Source organism: Anabrus simplex, chromosome 2 (genome assembly GCF_040414725.1).
Source record: "Anabrus simplex isolate iqAnaSimp1 chromosome 2, ASM4041472v1, whole genome shotgun sequence".
In the NCBI taxonomy this organism is placed as follows: domain Eukaryota; kingdom Metazoa; phylum Arthropoda; class Insecta; order Orthoptera; family Tettigoniidae; genus Anabrus; species Anabrus simplex.
In genome coordinates this window covers 409,474,980-409,491,522 of record NC_090266.1, presented here as the reverse complement: position 1 = coordinate 409,491,522, position 16,543 = coordinate 409,474,980, and the positions used below count along the sequence as shown (strand labels likewise).

At 44.2% G+C, this 16,543-nt stretch overlaps 1 protein-coding gene across 1 annotated transcript in view; it reads right to left on the bottom strand.

Moving 5' to 3' along the window:
* Positions 1–16,543, bottom strand: part of LOC136863562 (CLIP domain-containing serine protease B4) — a 113,072-nt gene that overhangs the window by 40,074 nt on the left and 56,455 nt on the right. Inside the window, exon 5 of the mRNA XM_067139943.2 lies at positions 13,620–13,810. Within this exon, the coding sequence (XP_066996044.2) occupies positions 13,620–13,810 (191 nt within the window). The remainder of the gene's footprint in view (positions 1–13,619; positions 13,811–16,543) is intronic.

Here is a 16,543-nt window from a genome sequence, read left to right as displayed (position 1 = left end):
ATAATATAGTAAGGCTCTTAAATTCCACCTTACTCTAAATTGATATCTCACTTCCTTCTATCAATTTAATCCGCGGAGTTAGCCTCGCTAGTGCTTCTTACAATACGAAGTTGGCGTACCTGCGACTGGTCGATGAAATTTTCTATTGGTCCACATAAACCACGGGACCGGGAAGGCGCATATTTTTTTCTTCCAGTGCCAACCCCGCGTTCAACTCCCGCTAGTACTTGGAGATACCCTGCCATCATTTCTCAGAAATCTGCACCCGGCTCTTTGCGCTGTTGCCACTACCTATTCTGCCCGGGGCTATGAAAACTTTGGCAACAAATTATCCTCTCTCTTTCCTCGTTGTCACAATTTCTGAGAATTCTAATTCTGCCGTTCATTGTGTTTGTTAATCTCAGTGGAGACAATAGTCCGTGCATGTTTCACCATACCATCTCGGCCTGGCCTGCCCTTACCGTATGTACAGTAAGATATTCTTTATTCTGAAAATGAAATATATATTCCTCAATAATTCATCATAATTGCATGACGCTTATCACACCCCCACCAGGGCGCACTATGAACAAAAAAGTGAAAGGTAAGTCTTGTCTAACACCAGTAAGTAACCTTGAACCAACAACTCATTTTACCATAAATTCTTACAGCAGTCCAACTGTCAACATAAATACCTTTGATTGCTTTTAATAATCTGTGCATAACCCCATAATCCCTCGGTACGAATAACATTTCACAATCACAATCAATACTGATCTGCAATTAGGGCAGTCGCCCAGGTGACAGATTCCCTATCTGTTGTTTTCGTGGCTTTTTCTTTAAATTATTTCAAATAAATTGGAAATTTATTGAACATCTCCCATGGTAAGTTATTCCAATCCCCAACTCCCTTTCTTATGAAGGAATATTTGCTCCAATTTGTCCTCTTGAATTCCGACTTTATCTTCATATTGTGATATTTTCTACTTTTAAAGACACCACTTAAACTTATTCGTCTACTGATGACATACCATGCCATCTGTCCACTGACAGCTCAGAACATACCACTTAGTCGAGCAGCTCGTCTCCTTTCTCCCAAGTCTTCCCAGCCCAAACTTTGCAACATTTTTGTAACGCTACTCTTTTGTCGAAAATCACCCAAAAAATCGAGCTGCTTTTCTTTCGAATTTTTTCCTGTTCTTGAATCAAGTAATCCTCGTGAGGGTCCCATACACTGGGAACATACTCGATTTGGGTTCTTACCAGAGACTTGTACGCCCTCTCCTTTACATGCTTACTACAACCTCTAAACACCCTCAAAACCATATGCAGAGATCTACCCTTTATTTACAATCCCATTTATGTGATTACCCCAATGAAGATCTTTCCTTATATTAACACCTAGGTACTTACAGTGGTCCCCATAACGAACTTTCAACCCACCAACGCAGTAATTAAAACTGAGAGGTCTTTCCCTATTTATGAAACTCACAACTTTACTTTTAACCTCGTTTATTATCATACCATTGCCTGTTGTCCATCTCACAACATTATTGAGGTCATTTTGCAGTTGCTCACAATCTTGTAACTCATTTATTACTCTATACAAAATAACATCATCCGCAAAAAGCCTTATCTCTGATTCCAATTCTTTACTCGTATAATTTATATATATAAGAAAACATAGAGGTCCAATAATACTACCTTGAGGAATTTCTCTCTCAATTATTACAGGGTCAGATAAAGCTTCGCCTACTCCGATTCTCTGAGATCTGTTTTCTAGAAATATACCCACCCATTCAGTCACTCTTTTGTCTAGCCAATTGCACTCATTTTTTCAGTAGTCTCCCATGATCTACCCTATCAAATCCCTTAGATAGGTTAATGGCGATATAGTCCATTTGTCCTCCTGAATCCAAGATATCTACTATATCTTGCTGGAATCTTACAAGTTGAGCTTCAGTGAAATAACCTTTCCTAAACCCGTACTGGCTTCTATGGAACCAGTTATTAATTTCGGAAACATGTCTAGTACAACCAGAAAGAATATTTTCCCAATCATCACTCTAGAGGTAGTGGAATCAACTGATCATATGCACGCGCCTGACTGGGGAAAATACTGCATAAAACCATGGATGGAGTATCATCCATAAAATAATCCGCCTGAACTTCTAATGAACAGACGTCGTCTATAATAATTTGGCAGGTGGCAAATACAACAAGTGAGATATATTCAAAGCTTACTAAGACTCAAACAATTCTTAAAACTATTCAGTGTGTAAAGGTACAGCACATGCCGCCAGAGCCGACAATTTTTTTTTGCTATGGGCTTTACGTCGCACCGACACAGATAGGTCTTATGGCGACGTTGGGATAGGAAAGGCCTAGGAGTTGGAAGGAAGTGGCCGTGGCCTTAATTAAGGTACAGTCCCAGCATTTGCCTGGTGTGAAAATGGGAAACCACGGAAAACCATTTTCAGGGCTGCCGATAGTGGGATTCGAACCTACTATCTCCCGGATGCAAGCTTCACAGCCGCGCGTCTCTACGCGCACGGCCAACTCGCCCGGCGACAAATTTAGAAGGCCGACAGACATACTACACTCATGCTCATAAATTAAGGATAATTGCATATTGTGGTGCCACACAACATGGCACTACACAAAAATGGCGCTAATAGCATAGGTACATAGTGAACACAAACGAAACATATTTGTAAGTCCACGGTAGTGGTGATAAGTTGCGAAAACCGTCCGAAAACACATGCGCTACAAAACGCCACTGTTTCCTGCGCATGTACCCCGCCATCAGTATGGGATATGATCACCATGCACACGTACACAGGCCGCACGACGGGTTGGCGTACTCTGGATCAGGTTGTCGAGCAGCTGCTGGGATATAGCCTCCCATTCTGTATCACTGCCTTTCGAAGCTCCTGAATTAGTGTTCTAGGGGTTTGAAGACGTGCAGTGATACGTCGACCGAGAGCATCCCAGACGTGCTCGATGGGGTTTAGGTCTGGAGAACAGGTAGGCCACTCCATTCGCCGGAAATCCTTCTGTTTCACAGACCTTCTCCACGATGGCAGCTCGGTGGGGCCGTGCATTATCATCCATCAGGAGGAAGGTGAGACCCACTGCACCCCTGAAAAGGTGGACATACTGGTGCAAAATGACGTCCCGATACACCTGACCTATTACAGTTCCTCTGTCAAAGACATGCAGGGGTGTACGTTCACCAAATATAATCCCTCCCCACACCATCAAACCATTACCTCCATACAGGTCCCTTTCAAGGACATTACGGGGTTAGTATCTGGTTCCTAGTTCACGCCAGATGATAACCCGGCGAGAATAATTGTTCAGACTACACCTGGACTCGTCCGTGTACATAACCTGGGACTATTGTTCCAATGACCATGAACCGTGTTCTTGACACCAGGCTTTACGGGCTCTCCTGTGAACAGGGGTCAGTGGAATGCACCTTGCAGGTCTCCGGGCGAATAAACCATGTCTGTTCAGTCGTCTGTAGACTGTGTGTCTGGAGACAAGTGTTCCAGTGGCTGTGGCAAGGTCCCGAGTAAGGCTACCTGCAGTACTCCGTGGCCGTCTGCGGGCACTGATGTTGAGATATCAGTCTTCTTGTGGTGTTGTACACTGCGGACGTCCCGTACTGTAGCGCCTGGACACGTTATCTGTCTGCTGGAATCGTTGCCATAATCTTGAGATCACACTTTGTAGAACACGGAGGGCCCGTGCTACGACCTGCTGTGTTTGACCAGCCTCCAGTCACCCTATTATTCTACCCCTCATAACATCATCAATATATGTTCGTTGAGCCATTTTCACCACACAGTCACTATTAGCACGTCTGAAAACATCTGCACACTTACTCGCTGCACCGTACTCTGGCATGCACCAACACACCTCTGCGTATTTGGACTGCTGCCAGTGCCACCGTGCGACGACCGCAGGTCAAATGCATCACAGGGTCACACCCCGAGGTGATTTAAAATGCAAACCGCCCACCATAGCATTGTTTCACCATGTATCAGCATTATCCTTAATTTCTGAGCATGAGTATAGATAGACTTAAAATATACAAGAATGGATGTCAGAGGCTAGTGGTTATGATGGTGGTGATTATTGTTTTAATAGGATGATCTAGTAAGCAACCGACCTCTACATAACACTAATCGGGGAGAGAAAAAATGGAAGGAGTCCAACACTTCGAAAATGGCCTAAGAAACACAAGTGCTATGGACGGCGTGAGAACGGATAGGTCCCTAGACCTCCATAAGTAATACCGTCGGCGTCGGAAAAGAACAAGTGTTCACCGAGGGAGGTAGGGTAAGATTGATGAAAGTGAGGAGCCTGGCACAAGTAAGTGGAAAAAATGCCAGTACTCAGCTCAGGGCCCCATGGTCGCCACCCACGCTCCAAAGTTAAGAGCCCCTGAGGCCACTTTTAGTTACATATTTCGACAGACAGGGGATACTTGTGGATGTTATTCTACCACCCGCACCCACAGGAGATTTTGGTGTATGCGTGAAACTCCATAGCAGTGACTACTAAAATTTGATGAGGAATTGTCGGTCCACTGCAGCGTATTTTCTTTTCTTCTTTTTTGGAGAGGCACCACTCTCGAGGCGAACAATCTGAAGGGACATCTCAGCCTCTTCTCTCTGCATCTTCACCAGGAATTCAATAAAGCTGTTTGCTTTACATCGCACCGAAGACAGGTCATATAGCGACGATGGGATAGGGAAGGCCTAGGAATGGGAAGGCAATCCTGTTACAACAAGTCGAACACATTTTCACACTTCAATAAGGAACAGGGTAAACTGACGACCACGACGTCTGCGGCGGCCAAGTACGTAGTTCTCCTCGGGGTGTCAGTCATGTGCATTGTTCCGTCTCAGCAGCTGGATGGATTTTGTGATGTCCAATCCATCATTTTCTACGTCATATGGTATAAAAGTTAGCGTTATAGCAGCGTGGAATTCGTCTCGTACCTCCACTACTTAGTTCTTCTTGCATGTAAAGTGGTGCTGGACAATCACTTTTGACCTTACGCCAAAAAACCTGACTGACAACGGGACATTCCCTACTCGTCACCACAGATTTCGCTCAAATTTATAGAACATGCAGGGCTTGGCTAGAAATGAAAGTACCCGAAGCGGGAACTCCAGATGGCCAAGCGTATAGAAAATAAAAATAAAAATGTTGACGCGGCTCTCGCGCCGTAGCGGTAAGAGCTCGGACTGGTAATTCTATGGCCGTGGGTTCGACTCCCCGTGTGGGGACTGTTTATTTTTCTGTCAACTTTTATATTATTCATTTTCCAATTAAGTAAAGTGGTGAATAATTCATTTTATTTATTTATTTATTTATTTATTTATTTATTTATTTATTTATTTATTTATTTATACGCAAAAGGCACAGAAAATGTAAAAAAATTGGGATTTCATTGTCATTGTCCACTTGCGCCAAGAATCTATTGTTTGTGTAGGGCTACAGCCGCCAGGAGCAACCTTCACTTGTCAGGTGAAAACGAATCTTACAACGAAACGACTCTTCACGTTTATGGCACATTCCCCAAGGAGGGGAGGTAGCCAATAAAAGGAGAAAAAAAGAAGAATTTCTGATTGAACACGTCGAGAAAGTTCGCAACTCCAAATTTTCTACAATTGTGCGCTCATGAAAAAATGACGTCTTGTATGCCTTTTGCGTATAAATAAGTAAAATAAATTAAAATAAATGAATAATGTAAAAACTGAGAAAAATATTATCCGCACGGGGCGTCGAACGAACGACCATCGAATTACCAGTACGATATCTTAAGCTGCGTTTACACTAAGCGCAATTTCCTCGCGAAATTATTTTGCGAGGGAATTGCGCCTAGTGTAGACGCTCCCTCACCCGTGAGTAATTGCGGAGTGAGTGCCCTCGCTGCGAGCCGGAGGTCAGTCGGTTTTTGTCCGCGCATCAAAGAGTTTCGCTCATCGAATTTCTCTTAGTGTAAACGTGGTCCCCGTAGTTGCGCGAGGGATGAATCAAGAACAGTACTTGCAGCTCATCGAGCTCTACAAAAATAGAGATTTTATGTGGAATCCGAAAAACAAAAACTATTTCAATCGCAATAAAAGATGCGTAGAAGGATATTAGTTCTCAACAAAACTTTCCTATCTCTGCAGTGAAAGCGCAGATGAAAGCGCTACTGGGATCATATTGAAGTGAAGGATCGAAAGAAAATAAGAGCAGAGTTACTGGATCAGCTAAGCTATTACTATTGGTTTATAATGCAAAATTGTGTCATTTCATTACTTTTTTGAACCTTCCGGTATCTATTTTGAAGCATTCTTGGGTCATTGTGAAGAACTTCCACTAGTGGGCAGACAACACCACATTCAGAAGGTACAAGCCCTGAACATTTGGATTCGTCATATTTAGATGGGCTATTGCGCTTGTGACTAATTTTACTTGGTTTGTGATTTATTTTTTTCTTCCATTATCTGATCTTTATTTTACATTTTCACCCATTTTTTGGTATTGATCCGCAACAATTAACAAATATATCAAACGCTATTTTTAAATGGGTGCGGTTTGGATACGAAATGTATTTCTAAATTGAATTAATATTGTGTGATTTTTAATTATTAGCATTTCTATTTGTTCATTTGACTTTTTTAAATACATATATTGTACCCGTCTAAATGGTACCTCAGTTAATTTGGGAAAGCTGGGAATATTTATTACGGAGCATTGCTTACGAGTGCGCGTGTACCAGCTGTGACATAGTTGTGCGAGAGCGAGCCGGCCGAAACTAGGTCAACAGCTGATCGAGGGTGACCAGAGCGCAGTTACGTCATGACACCAGCAGACGACAGAGGGGAGGAGAAATGTTCTCATAAAATCCACTCGTAGCGGTCAAGGACGAGCTATGGCGCAGGTCGATTACCAGCCAATAGAAATTGAGGAAAGTGCTGGAAATATTAGGATTGTTCTGGAAAAGTCGAAGAAAGTTCTTGTGTATGAACGACAGAACAGTTCAGGAGAAATTTCACGAGACGACGGCCAGAACAGTTTTCCAAGAGCACGTCGGACAGTGGTTTTCTTACGAGAAGTCGAACCGTGTATTCTCTACGGGAAAGAAGAATATTTTCAGACGACGTGAATACTAGTGTAATCCTTGTAGGGCACGATCATTACATTACTTGAATGCCAGTGTAATTCATTGTTAGCTCAACGCAGTATCCAGCGAGCTTATTACAGTCATGCATTCTCCCGGGTGGAAAATGTTAAACCACAGACAGTCAGCGTGCTCATTAAAGCCGATTCTTGCCATAGAAGCTTTAGGAATGTTCCATTGGACATTATGAAAGGAAGTCACGATCTCAAGTGGATAGACGAGAGGAAATCTAACCTTTATTTAATCATCATAATATTCAGCCCTATTATTTGTCAGCCTAAGGCGCATCGTAACTTAATGAATGTGTTCAGAAGACGAAGCTTATAGTAATAATGGACCTGAAGTACATCGTTGCGCCAAGTTAAGTGTTGAAAATAACTTAGTGAGTTATAGCTAGTGTGGATCCCTGTGCTAATAGAATATTTTAGTTTCAGCTATCTCCGAGGAAACCAAGTTGTCGACATGCGGCGATCAAGAGGGAAATCGAGAGATTTTCTGGGACTTTGCTGGAATAAAAGGAAGACGCTGAATAGAGCTACAGTCATGTGGAACTAAATTCCAGAGTGCACGCCAACGCGATGACTTTGTACATCCGTAAACCACCATAGTTGAGGCAAGAGATGTCGTCGCCTGGAGCAGCATCCCGACGCCAAGGATTCTCACCGGAAATATGAGTACCCTTGTAAAATTTCTTCTCTTTTAGTAGATGACTAGATTGTATTCTTACGTAGAGTAAAGTAGTTTCCTTAGTAATTTGTATTTAATGGTGATGGGAGAGCGTTCCTTACTTCGTTGATTTGTGATTTCAATATTGTTCTATCTTTGCATTTCCTTGGAATAATGATAGTTTTATTTTGGACGTGATGATGAATAATCCCAGTTGTTCTTGAGTCGACAAGAGTGAGTGATTATGATCTTCGAAAGTGACTTTAAGGGAGTAAGGCCTACTAACAATCATGATAATAATAATAATAATAATAAGAATAAATTAAACTCATAAAAATAGTAAATGAAGATATGATTAGATGTAGGAGTACATTATAATTAAATCGTAGTTTTAAAACCCTGTTAGTCATGTGTAGTGATTGATGGTAGAAGGGAAAGTGAACGACGAATGTGAGAAATATTCTTCGAGAGAACGATCTAGGAGCCATTATAGGATAATAATAATAATAACGCTAATAATAGTAAAGGTCGGATAATGTAAAAGTTGTTGAGATTAAACTTGTATGGTCATTGTGATAATGGAGTTCGCCATTAATGGACGACATGGGACTACTAGGGTGCATGTCGGGCCTAAAAGGTATTATGAGTCACAGTGATTGTAATGAATGATTATGGCGATAATGATTTATGAGGATGTACGAATTTAGTGACTAATAATAGGTCTATTTCTGGCTCAACAACTGAAATGAATAATACATGACTTAATCGTTATTAGATGTTTTCGAGGCTCGTGAGCTCTTATCACTGATGATGGTGATAGTTATTCTTCGAGAGAGAAATTTGGCTTTCTGTATCATCATAACTACAGTCATGAGCGAGTTTTTATTCTGGTCAGATGATTGTAAGGATCTTCAATAAAACTCAAGAGGAAGACGAGATAAATGACTGGATGATAATAATAATAATAATAAATATTACAGATTCATTGTGTGATAAAAATTTACTTAACCAGTTGGTAGAATTGGGTTGTTTGATGTCATTTACTTATATCATTCCAAGGAAACTTATCTTGTATATTTTTTTTTGGTGACTGTGAAGCATTGTTGTTGTTATTGTTGATTCCGTGTAGGATCTCATGATGCTCTATCCATCCATGAAATGCTAGGTAATTTAGAAAAGTTAAATAGAGTAAGGAAAGAATACAGTCAAGCGTAGTCTACGAGAGAGAGGGAGTTATGCCAAAGAAATTGTAAAAATATTTCCCAACACTAAAATGAAATTGTAAAGGAATTTTATGATGACAAGATGAGTTAGAGGATTTTCACAGGTAGAGTGAATGAATTTTCAAGAGATTTCCTCGAACAAGTAAATGCTGAGCTAATAGTAATTTTTCTTCAAAATGTATGAAATTATTTTACCTGTAAATGACTAAACATGAGTTATAACGGGAAATGACAGCTTTGCTAATTTTGTGGTTCATTCGATGTTGCAGAGTAAAATACTGGGTGGAGTTTCATTGAAGAAGCAATGGAATCTAACTCCAGAAGCATGCGAGGACTTATAGTCGTGTTCATTTATTCACAAGCCATTAAAGATTGAGATATTTCTTTTGTTGCAAAGTCACATTGTATTTAAAAATTTTTTTTCCTTTCATGCATTTGTCCAGACTGAGTTTCCGTTATGTTTTAATAAACGTTGTTGTTATTTGCCCTGATTTTCATTTATATTGTGTCACCTATCCAGTCACCAAGGGTCCTGAAAATATAAACTCTATGAAATTGTCCCTTAATAGCAAAATCGGCCCTGCGAACGGTCCACCCTTTTGGGACTCTCGTTTTGCCGACTGAGCGACCCCGGAGAAGGGGACAATATAATACCGAGTCGATTTACTGTTTTAAATGCGATTAATTATTATCCTTACCTTCACGTAATCATCATCATCATCATCATCTGTTTACCTTCCAGGGTCGGTTTTTCCCTCGGACACAGCGAGGGATCCCACCTCTACCGCCTCAAGGGCAGTGTCCTGGAGCTTCAGACTCTTGATCGGGGATACAACTGCGGAGAATGACCAGTACCTCGCCCAGGCGGCCTCACCTGCTATGCTGAACAGGGGTCTTGTGGAGGGATGGAAAGATTGGAAGGGATAGGCAAGGAAGAGGGAAGGAAGCGACCGTGGCCTTATGTTAGGTACCATCCCGGCATTCGCCTGGAGAAGTGGGAAACCACGGAAAACCCCTTCCAGGATGGCTGAGGTGGGAATCGAACCCACCTCTACTCAGTTAACCTCCCGACGCTGAGTGGACCCCGTTGCAGCCCTCATACCACTTTTCAAATTTCGTGGCAGAGCCGGGAATCGAACCCGGGTCTCCGGGGGTGGCAGCTAATCACGCTAACCACTACACCACAGAGGCGGACACCTTCACGTAATCCCGAAGTGTTTCAATCAACTCATCACAAACTTCTGGGATGATTTTTTATATTGTACACTTCGATATTTTAAATAAATACTGCAAACTTGTGTACGGATCACCATTTGCTAAGAAACGCAGTGTGACAGCCAACCTTTCTCTCACTGTTACTGCTTCTCTGAATGTTGTGTCTTGTTTTTCAACTTTTTGACTCATCAGTGAAACGAGTTGTTTAAAATCTTGGGGTACTCATGCGGACGAAGTTCTTAATTGTATCATCAATGGGTTCCTGTACCATTTCTCTCATAAGGCTGTTTCCATATTGGCTTCTTCCAAGGAATAATTGTTTGCTCCACCATCGTCGAGGGCGTCGATTTTTCTTCTTCCCTTTCTTGATCAAAAATGACATTGTTATGATGGAAAATGCGGCTGCAGCGGCTGGAGGGACAAAACAAGAACAGAAGCATTCAGGCTTGTCGAAGGCGGCTCGCCCCACTCGCGCTATTTTTCGCTCTGAATTGCGCTCTGTTTTGGGTAGTGTGAAATTTCACTCGAAGCAAGTTTCACCCGAGCGACTTTCGCGAGGGAGTTTCGCTAGTGTAAACGCAGCTCTACAGCTACGCCAACTACCGCTCGGCGTGTGCACTAACGTAAGTGGCTTATACGGCGCGAGAGCCACGTCAACATTTTTATTTTTTATTTTATTTTCTATACGCTTGGCATCTGGAGTTCCCACTTTGGGTACTTTCATTTCTAGCCAAGCCCTGCATGTTCTATAAATTTAATGAAATCGGTGGTGACGAGTAGGGAATGTCTTCTTCTTCTTAATCTATTTACCCTCCAGGGTTGGTTTTTCCCTCGGATTCAGCGAGGGATCCCACCTCTACCGCCTCAAGGGCAGTGTCCTGGAGCTTCAGACCGCGGGTCGGGAGATACAACTGGGGAGAATGACCAGTACCTCGCCCAGGAGGCCTCACCTGCTATGCTGAACAGGGGCCTTGTGGAGGGATGGAAAGATTGGAAGGGATAGGCAAGGAAGAGGTAAGGAAGCGGCCGTGGCCTTAAGTTAGGTACCATCCCGGCATTTGCCTGGGGGAGAAGTGGGAAAGCACGGAAAACCACTTCCAGGATGGCTGAGGTGGAAATCGAACCCACCTCTACTCAGTTGACCTCCCGACCTCGTACCACTTTTGAAATTTCTTGGCAGAGCCGGGAATCGAACCCGGATCTCCGGGGTGGCAGCTAATCACACTAACCACTACACCACAGAGGCGGAGGGAATGTCCCCTTGTGAAATAAAGGAGACAGTCAGCCAGCTTACACCGTGGGGAAAACCCCTCTGATAGCGTTCAATGAGGCAATTTCGTAATCAGTGTGCAAATATTACACTGACTGACAGAGCAAATGCAACACCAAGAAGGAGTGGTCAGAACTTTATGCCAATTGCAGGGTAGACTGACGTCACTGAGGTATGCTCATGATGTGAAATGCGCCGCTGTGCTGCGCACGTAGCGAACGATAAATGAGACACGGCGTTGGCGAATGGCCCACTTCGTACCGTGATTTCTCAGCCGACAGTCATTGTAGAACGTGTTGTCGTGTGCCACAGGACACGTGTATATCTAAGAATGCCAGGCCGCCGTCAAAGGAGGCATTTCCAGCAGACAGACGACTTTACGAGGGGTATGGTGATCGGGCTGAGAAGGGCAGGTTGGTCGCTTCGTCAAATCGCAGCTGATACCCATAGGGATGTGTCCACGGTGCAGCGCCTGTGGCGAAGATGGTTGGCGCAGGGACATGTGGCACGTGCGAGGGGTCCAGGCGCAGCCCGAGTGACGTCAGCACGCGAGGATCGGCGCATCCGCCGCCAAGCGGTGGCAGCCCCGCACGCACGTCAACCGCCATTCTTCAGCATGTGCAAGACACCCTGGCTGTTCCAATATCGACCAGAACATTTTCCCGTCGATTGGTTGAAGGAGGCCTGCACTCCCGGCGTCCGCTCAGAAGACTACCATTGACTCCACAGCATAGACGTGCACGCCTGGCATGGTGCCGGGCTAGAGCGACTTGGATGAGGGAATGGCGGAACGTCGTGTTCTCCGATGAGTCACGCTTCTGTTCTGTCAGTGATAGTCACCGCAGACGAGTGTGGCGTCGGCGTGGAGAAAGGTCAAATCCGGCCGTAACTGTGGAGCATCCTACCGCTAGACAACGCGGCATCATGGTTTGGGGCGCTATTGCGTATGATTCCACGTCACCTCTAGTGCGTATTCAAGGCACGTTAAATGCCCACCGCTACGTGCAGCATTTGCTGCGGCCGGTGGCACTCCCGTACCTTCAGGGGCTGCCCAATGCTCTGTTTCAGCAGGATAATGCCCACCCACACACTGCTCGCATCTCCCAACAGGCTCTACGAGGTGTACAGATGCTTCCGTGGCCAGCGTACTCTCCGGATCTCTCACCAATCGAACACGTGTGGGATCTCATTGGACGCCGTTTGCAAACTCTGCCCCAGCCTCGTACGGACGACCAACTGTGGCAAATGGTTGACAGAGAATGGAGAACCATCCCTCAGGACACCATCCGCACTCTTACTGACTCTGTACCTCGACGTGTTTCTGCGTGCATCGCCGCTCGCGGTGGTCCTACATCCTACTGAGTCGATGCCGTGCGCATTGTGTAACCTGCATATCGGTTTGAAATAAACATCAATTATTCGTCCGTGCCGTCTCTGTTTTTTCCCCAACTTTCATCCCTTTCGAACCACTCCTCCTTGGTGTTGCATTTGCTCTGTCAGTCAGTGTATTTGATGGCGATTTGAGCGTGTTGTATCGTTACTATAAATATAAAAGTAATGGCGAAATTGTATAGTATTTTAAAAAACTGGGTCACAAGTTTTACTGACATTGTTCTCAAAAAATTACGAATAAATCAATTTGGGATATAATATTATGCGACATTTTAAAAAATAATTTGGGACGTACTTTTAAAACGTAGCGACGTCCTTATTGGTGACAAACATTGTGGGTACTAGTTTTATTATTGAACCAATAGTCTGGGACGAATAGTCGTAACTTCGTTTATGATTATTGGAGCACGTGGTTAGCGTAGACTTATCTGCTGGTGGTCGATTCCGGGTTGGAATTTTTACTTGAAATATCAAGTGGCGTCAAAAGGGTTATCCGGTCTTAATCCCCCGGTGGAAATCAATATGAGCTAGAGCTGCTCCGGACTCCAGAAATTCCTGGGTAAGTTGAAGAATGCTTTTGTTTGTTTATTCTTATTGAGAAAAATAAGCTCGTAATTGCATGAGTGAAAGAATCGGAAGAACCAATGTAACAAATGAAATAATTTTTCTAACCATTTTAACTCACCAGAATAATACACATCCGTCCTCAGGGTTACCAGTCCTATGTCATTAGTCTGTAAAAAACTGTCGTACTCTCGATGAGGTAAAACAGTTTCTACTCCATATTCCATCGATGATACATATCGGGGTACTCCATGATACATTACAATCTGTTGTTCACTGGCGTGCCCGAAACCTCCCAGACGCACCTTCTTCCTGAAAATAAAAATAATAATTCAGGAGTACAATAAAAGCAAGGTTTTCGAAGAAAAAATTTGCCAATGTTCTTTGAAACTACTAATGACATTTAAACATTATTTCTTCTTCTTAATCAGTTTACCCCCTAGGGTTGGTTTTTGCCTCGGAGTCAGCGAGGGATCCCACCTCTACCGCCTCAAGGGCAGTGTCCAGGAGCATGAGACATTGGGTCGGGGGATACAACTGGAGAGAATTACCTGCTGTGCGGAACAGGGGCCTTGGTGGGGGATGGGGAGATTGGAAGGGATAGACAAGGAAGAGGGAAGGAAGCGGCCTGGAGGAGAAGCGGTAAACCACGAAAACCACTTGGAGGATGGCTAAGGTGGGAGTCAAACCCATCTCTACTCAGTTGTCCTCCCGATTCTGAGTGGACCCCGTTCCAGCCCTCGTACCACTTTTCAAATTTTGTGGTAGAGCTGAAATCGAACCCAGGCCTCCAGGGGTGGCAGCTAATCACACTAACCACTACACCACAGAGACAGATTAAACATTATTTACGAAATATAATTTGGAAAAAGCTTTAAAGGTCGCACTGTATCCATTTGAGAGTACTGGTTATACCGGTACTCGTATTTATTCACCATTAACCCAATAACTGAACGTTGAAAAACACAAGAGTCTACAGCGTGTATCAGAACTATCATCATCATCATCATCATCTGTTTACCCTCCAGGGTCGGCTTTTCCCTCGGACACAGCGAGGGATCTCACCTCTACCGCCTTAAGGGCAGTGTCCCCGAGCTTCAGACTCTTGGTCGGGGATACAACTGGGGAGAATGACCAGTACCTCGCACAGGCGACCTCACCTGCTATGCTGAACAGGGGCCTTGTGGAGGGATGGGAACATTGGAAGGGATAGGCAAGGAAGAGGGAAGGAAGCGGCCGTGGCCTTATGTTAGGTACCATCCCGGCATTCGCCTGGAGGAGAAGTGGGAAACCACGGAAAACCACTTCCAGGATGGCTGAGGTGGGAATCGAACCCACCTCTACTCAGTTGACCTCCCGAGGCTGAGTGGACCCCGTTCCAGCCCTCATACCACTTTTCAAATTTCGTGGCAGAGCCGGGAATAGAACCCGGGCCTCCGGGGGTGGCAGCTAATCACGCTAACCACTACACCACAGAGGCGGACGTATCAGAACTATACCGACGAAAAAAATCAGGATGCTCTTCGCGTTACGTTCAGAATAATTGTGCAATCGGATTGGCGGAGAAAATTTTTCCTTTCGAGAAAATGAGGTTACATCGTTACTTTGAGGCGCTCGAGAACTCTTCGTATTTGCTATGCCAGAGCACAAGCCGTTGCCGTGTTTCTTGGAAGAGAAGAGGAGCAAGGGGAAGTGGATTGTATGATGGAGACAGAGATAATGCTTCGTGTGCATGCGCAAGTTTCCTCGTTCGACTCGCAGAGGACTGTTCATGTCTCTTACAGATAATATACACAGTTCAAACAACCGTAACTGCACACACAATACAAGAACATTCTGTAATTCAGACTCATTTGTCAGTCAAGTAATAATAATAATAATAATAATAATAATAATAATAATAATAATAATAATAATAATAATAATAATAATAATAATAATAATAATAATAATAATCGTATGGCCTCAGCTACCGTGTGCAGACATTTCGATTTGACGCCATCTGGCTGTCTGCTCGTAAATTTCGACGTTCCGTTTTACTCTAGTCCGCTAGATGTCAGACAGAGTAAACCGGATCTCTCTTGGACGTCTATGGCTGAGATTTAATTAATTTTGTCGGGTAAATACCAAATGGTCCGCCTCTGTGGTGTAGTGGTTAGCGTGATTAGCTGCCACCCCCGGAGGCCCGGGTTCAATTCCCGGCTCAGCCACGAAATTTGAAAAGTGGTACGAGGGCTGGAACGGGGTCCACTCAGCCTCGGGAGGTCAACTGAGTAGAGGTGGGTTCGATTCCCACCTCAGCCATCCTCGAAGTGGTTTTCCGTGGTTTCCCAATTCTCCTCCAGGCGAATGCCGGGATGGTACCTAACTTAAGGCTACGGCCGCTTCCTTCCCTCTTCATTGCCTATCCCTTCCAATCTTCCCATTCCTCCACAAGGCCCCTGTTCAGTATAACAGGTGAGGCCGCCTGTGCGAGGTACTGGTCATTCTCCCCAGTTGTATCCCCCGACCCTGAGTCTGAAGCTCCGGGACACTGCCCTTGAGGCGATAGAGGTGGGATCCCTCGCTAAGTCCGAGGGAAAAACTGAACCTGGAGGGTAAACAGATGATGATGATGAAATACCAAATGTATCACCAGAGATCTTTTACATGCCGACATCGTACGACATGGAGTGACGAATGGAGTTTTTTCTGCCCTTCAAAAATCCGACTACCTCTGCCGGGTTTTAACCCGCTATCTTGGGATCCGGAGGCCAACACTCTACCATGTATCCACAGAGGCAGTCAAGTAATACACCAGATCGTTTATCCTCTCGTCTATTGGTCGCAGTAACGTTCTTTATTATTTAACACGCTCGAAAATGTAACGCTGCCGCCGCACGATTGTGTATTGTGTACGGAATGAAATACTGAACGAAGGAAACAATACGCCCAGTAGTTCGATTACAGTAAATGTTCAATACTGCCCCTCCTACTCTGATGCACATTTCACAACGGTATAACAGTGACCTTTGTACTCTGTTCAGGATGTGTGGCATGTCGCGA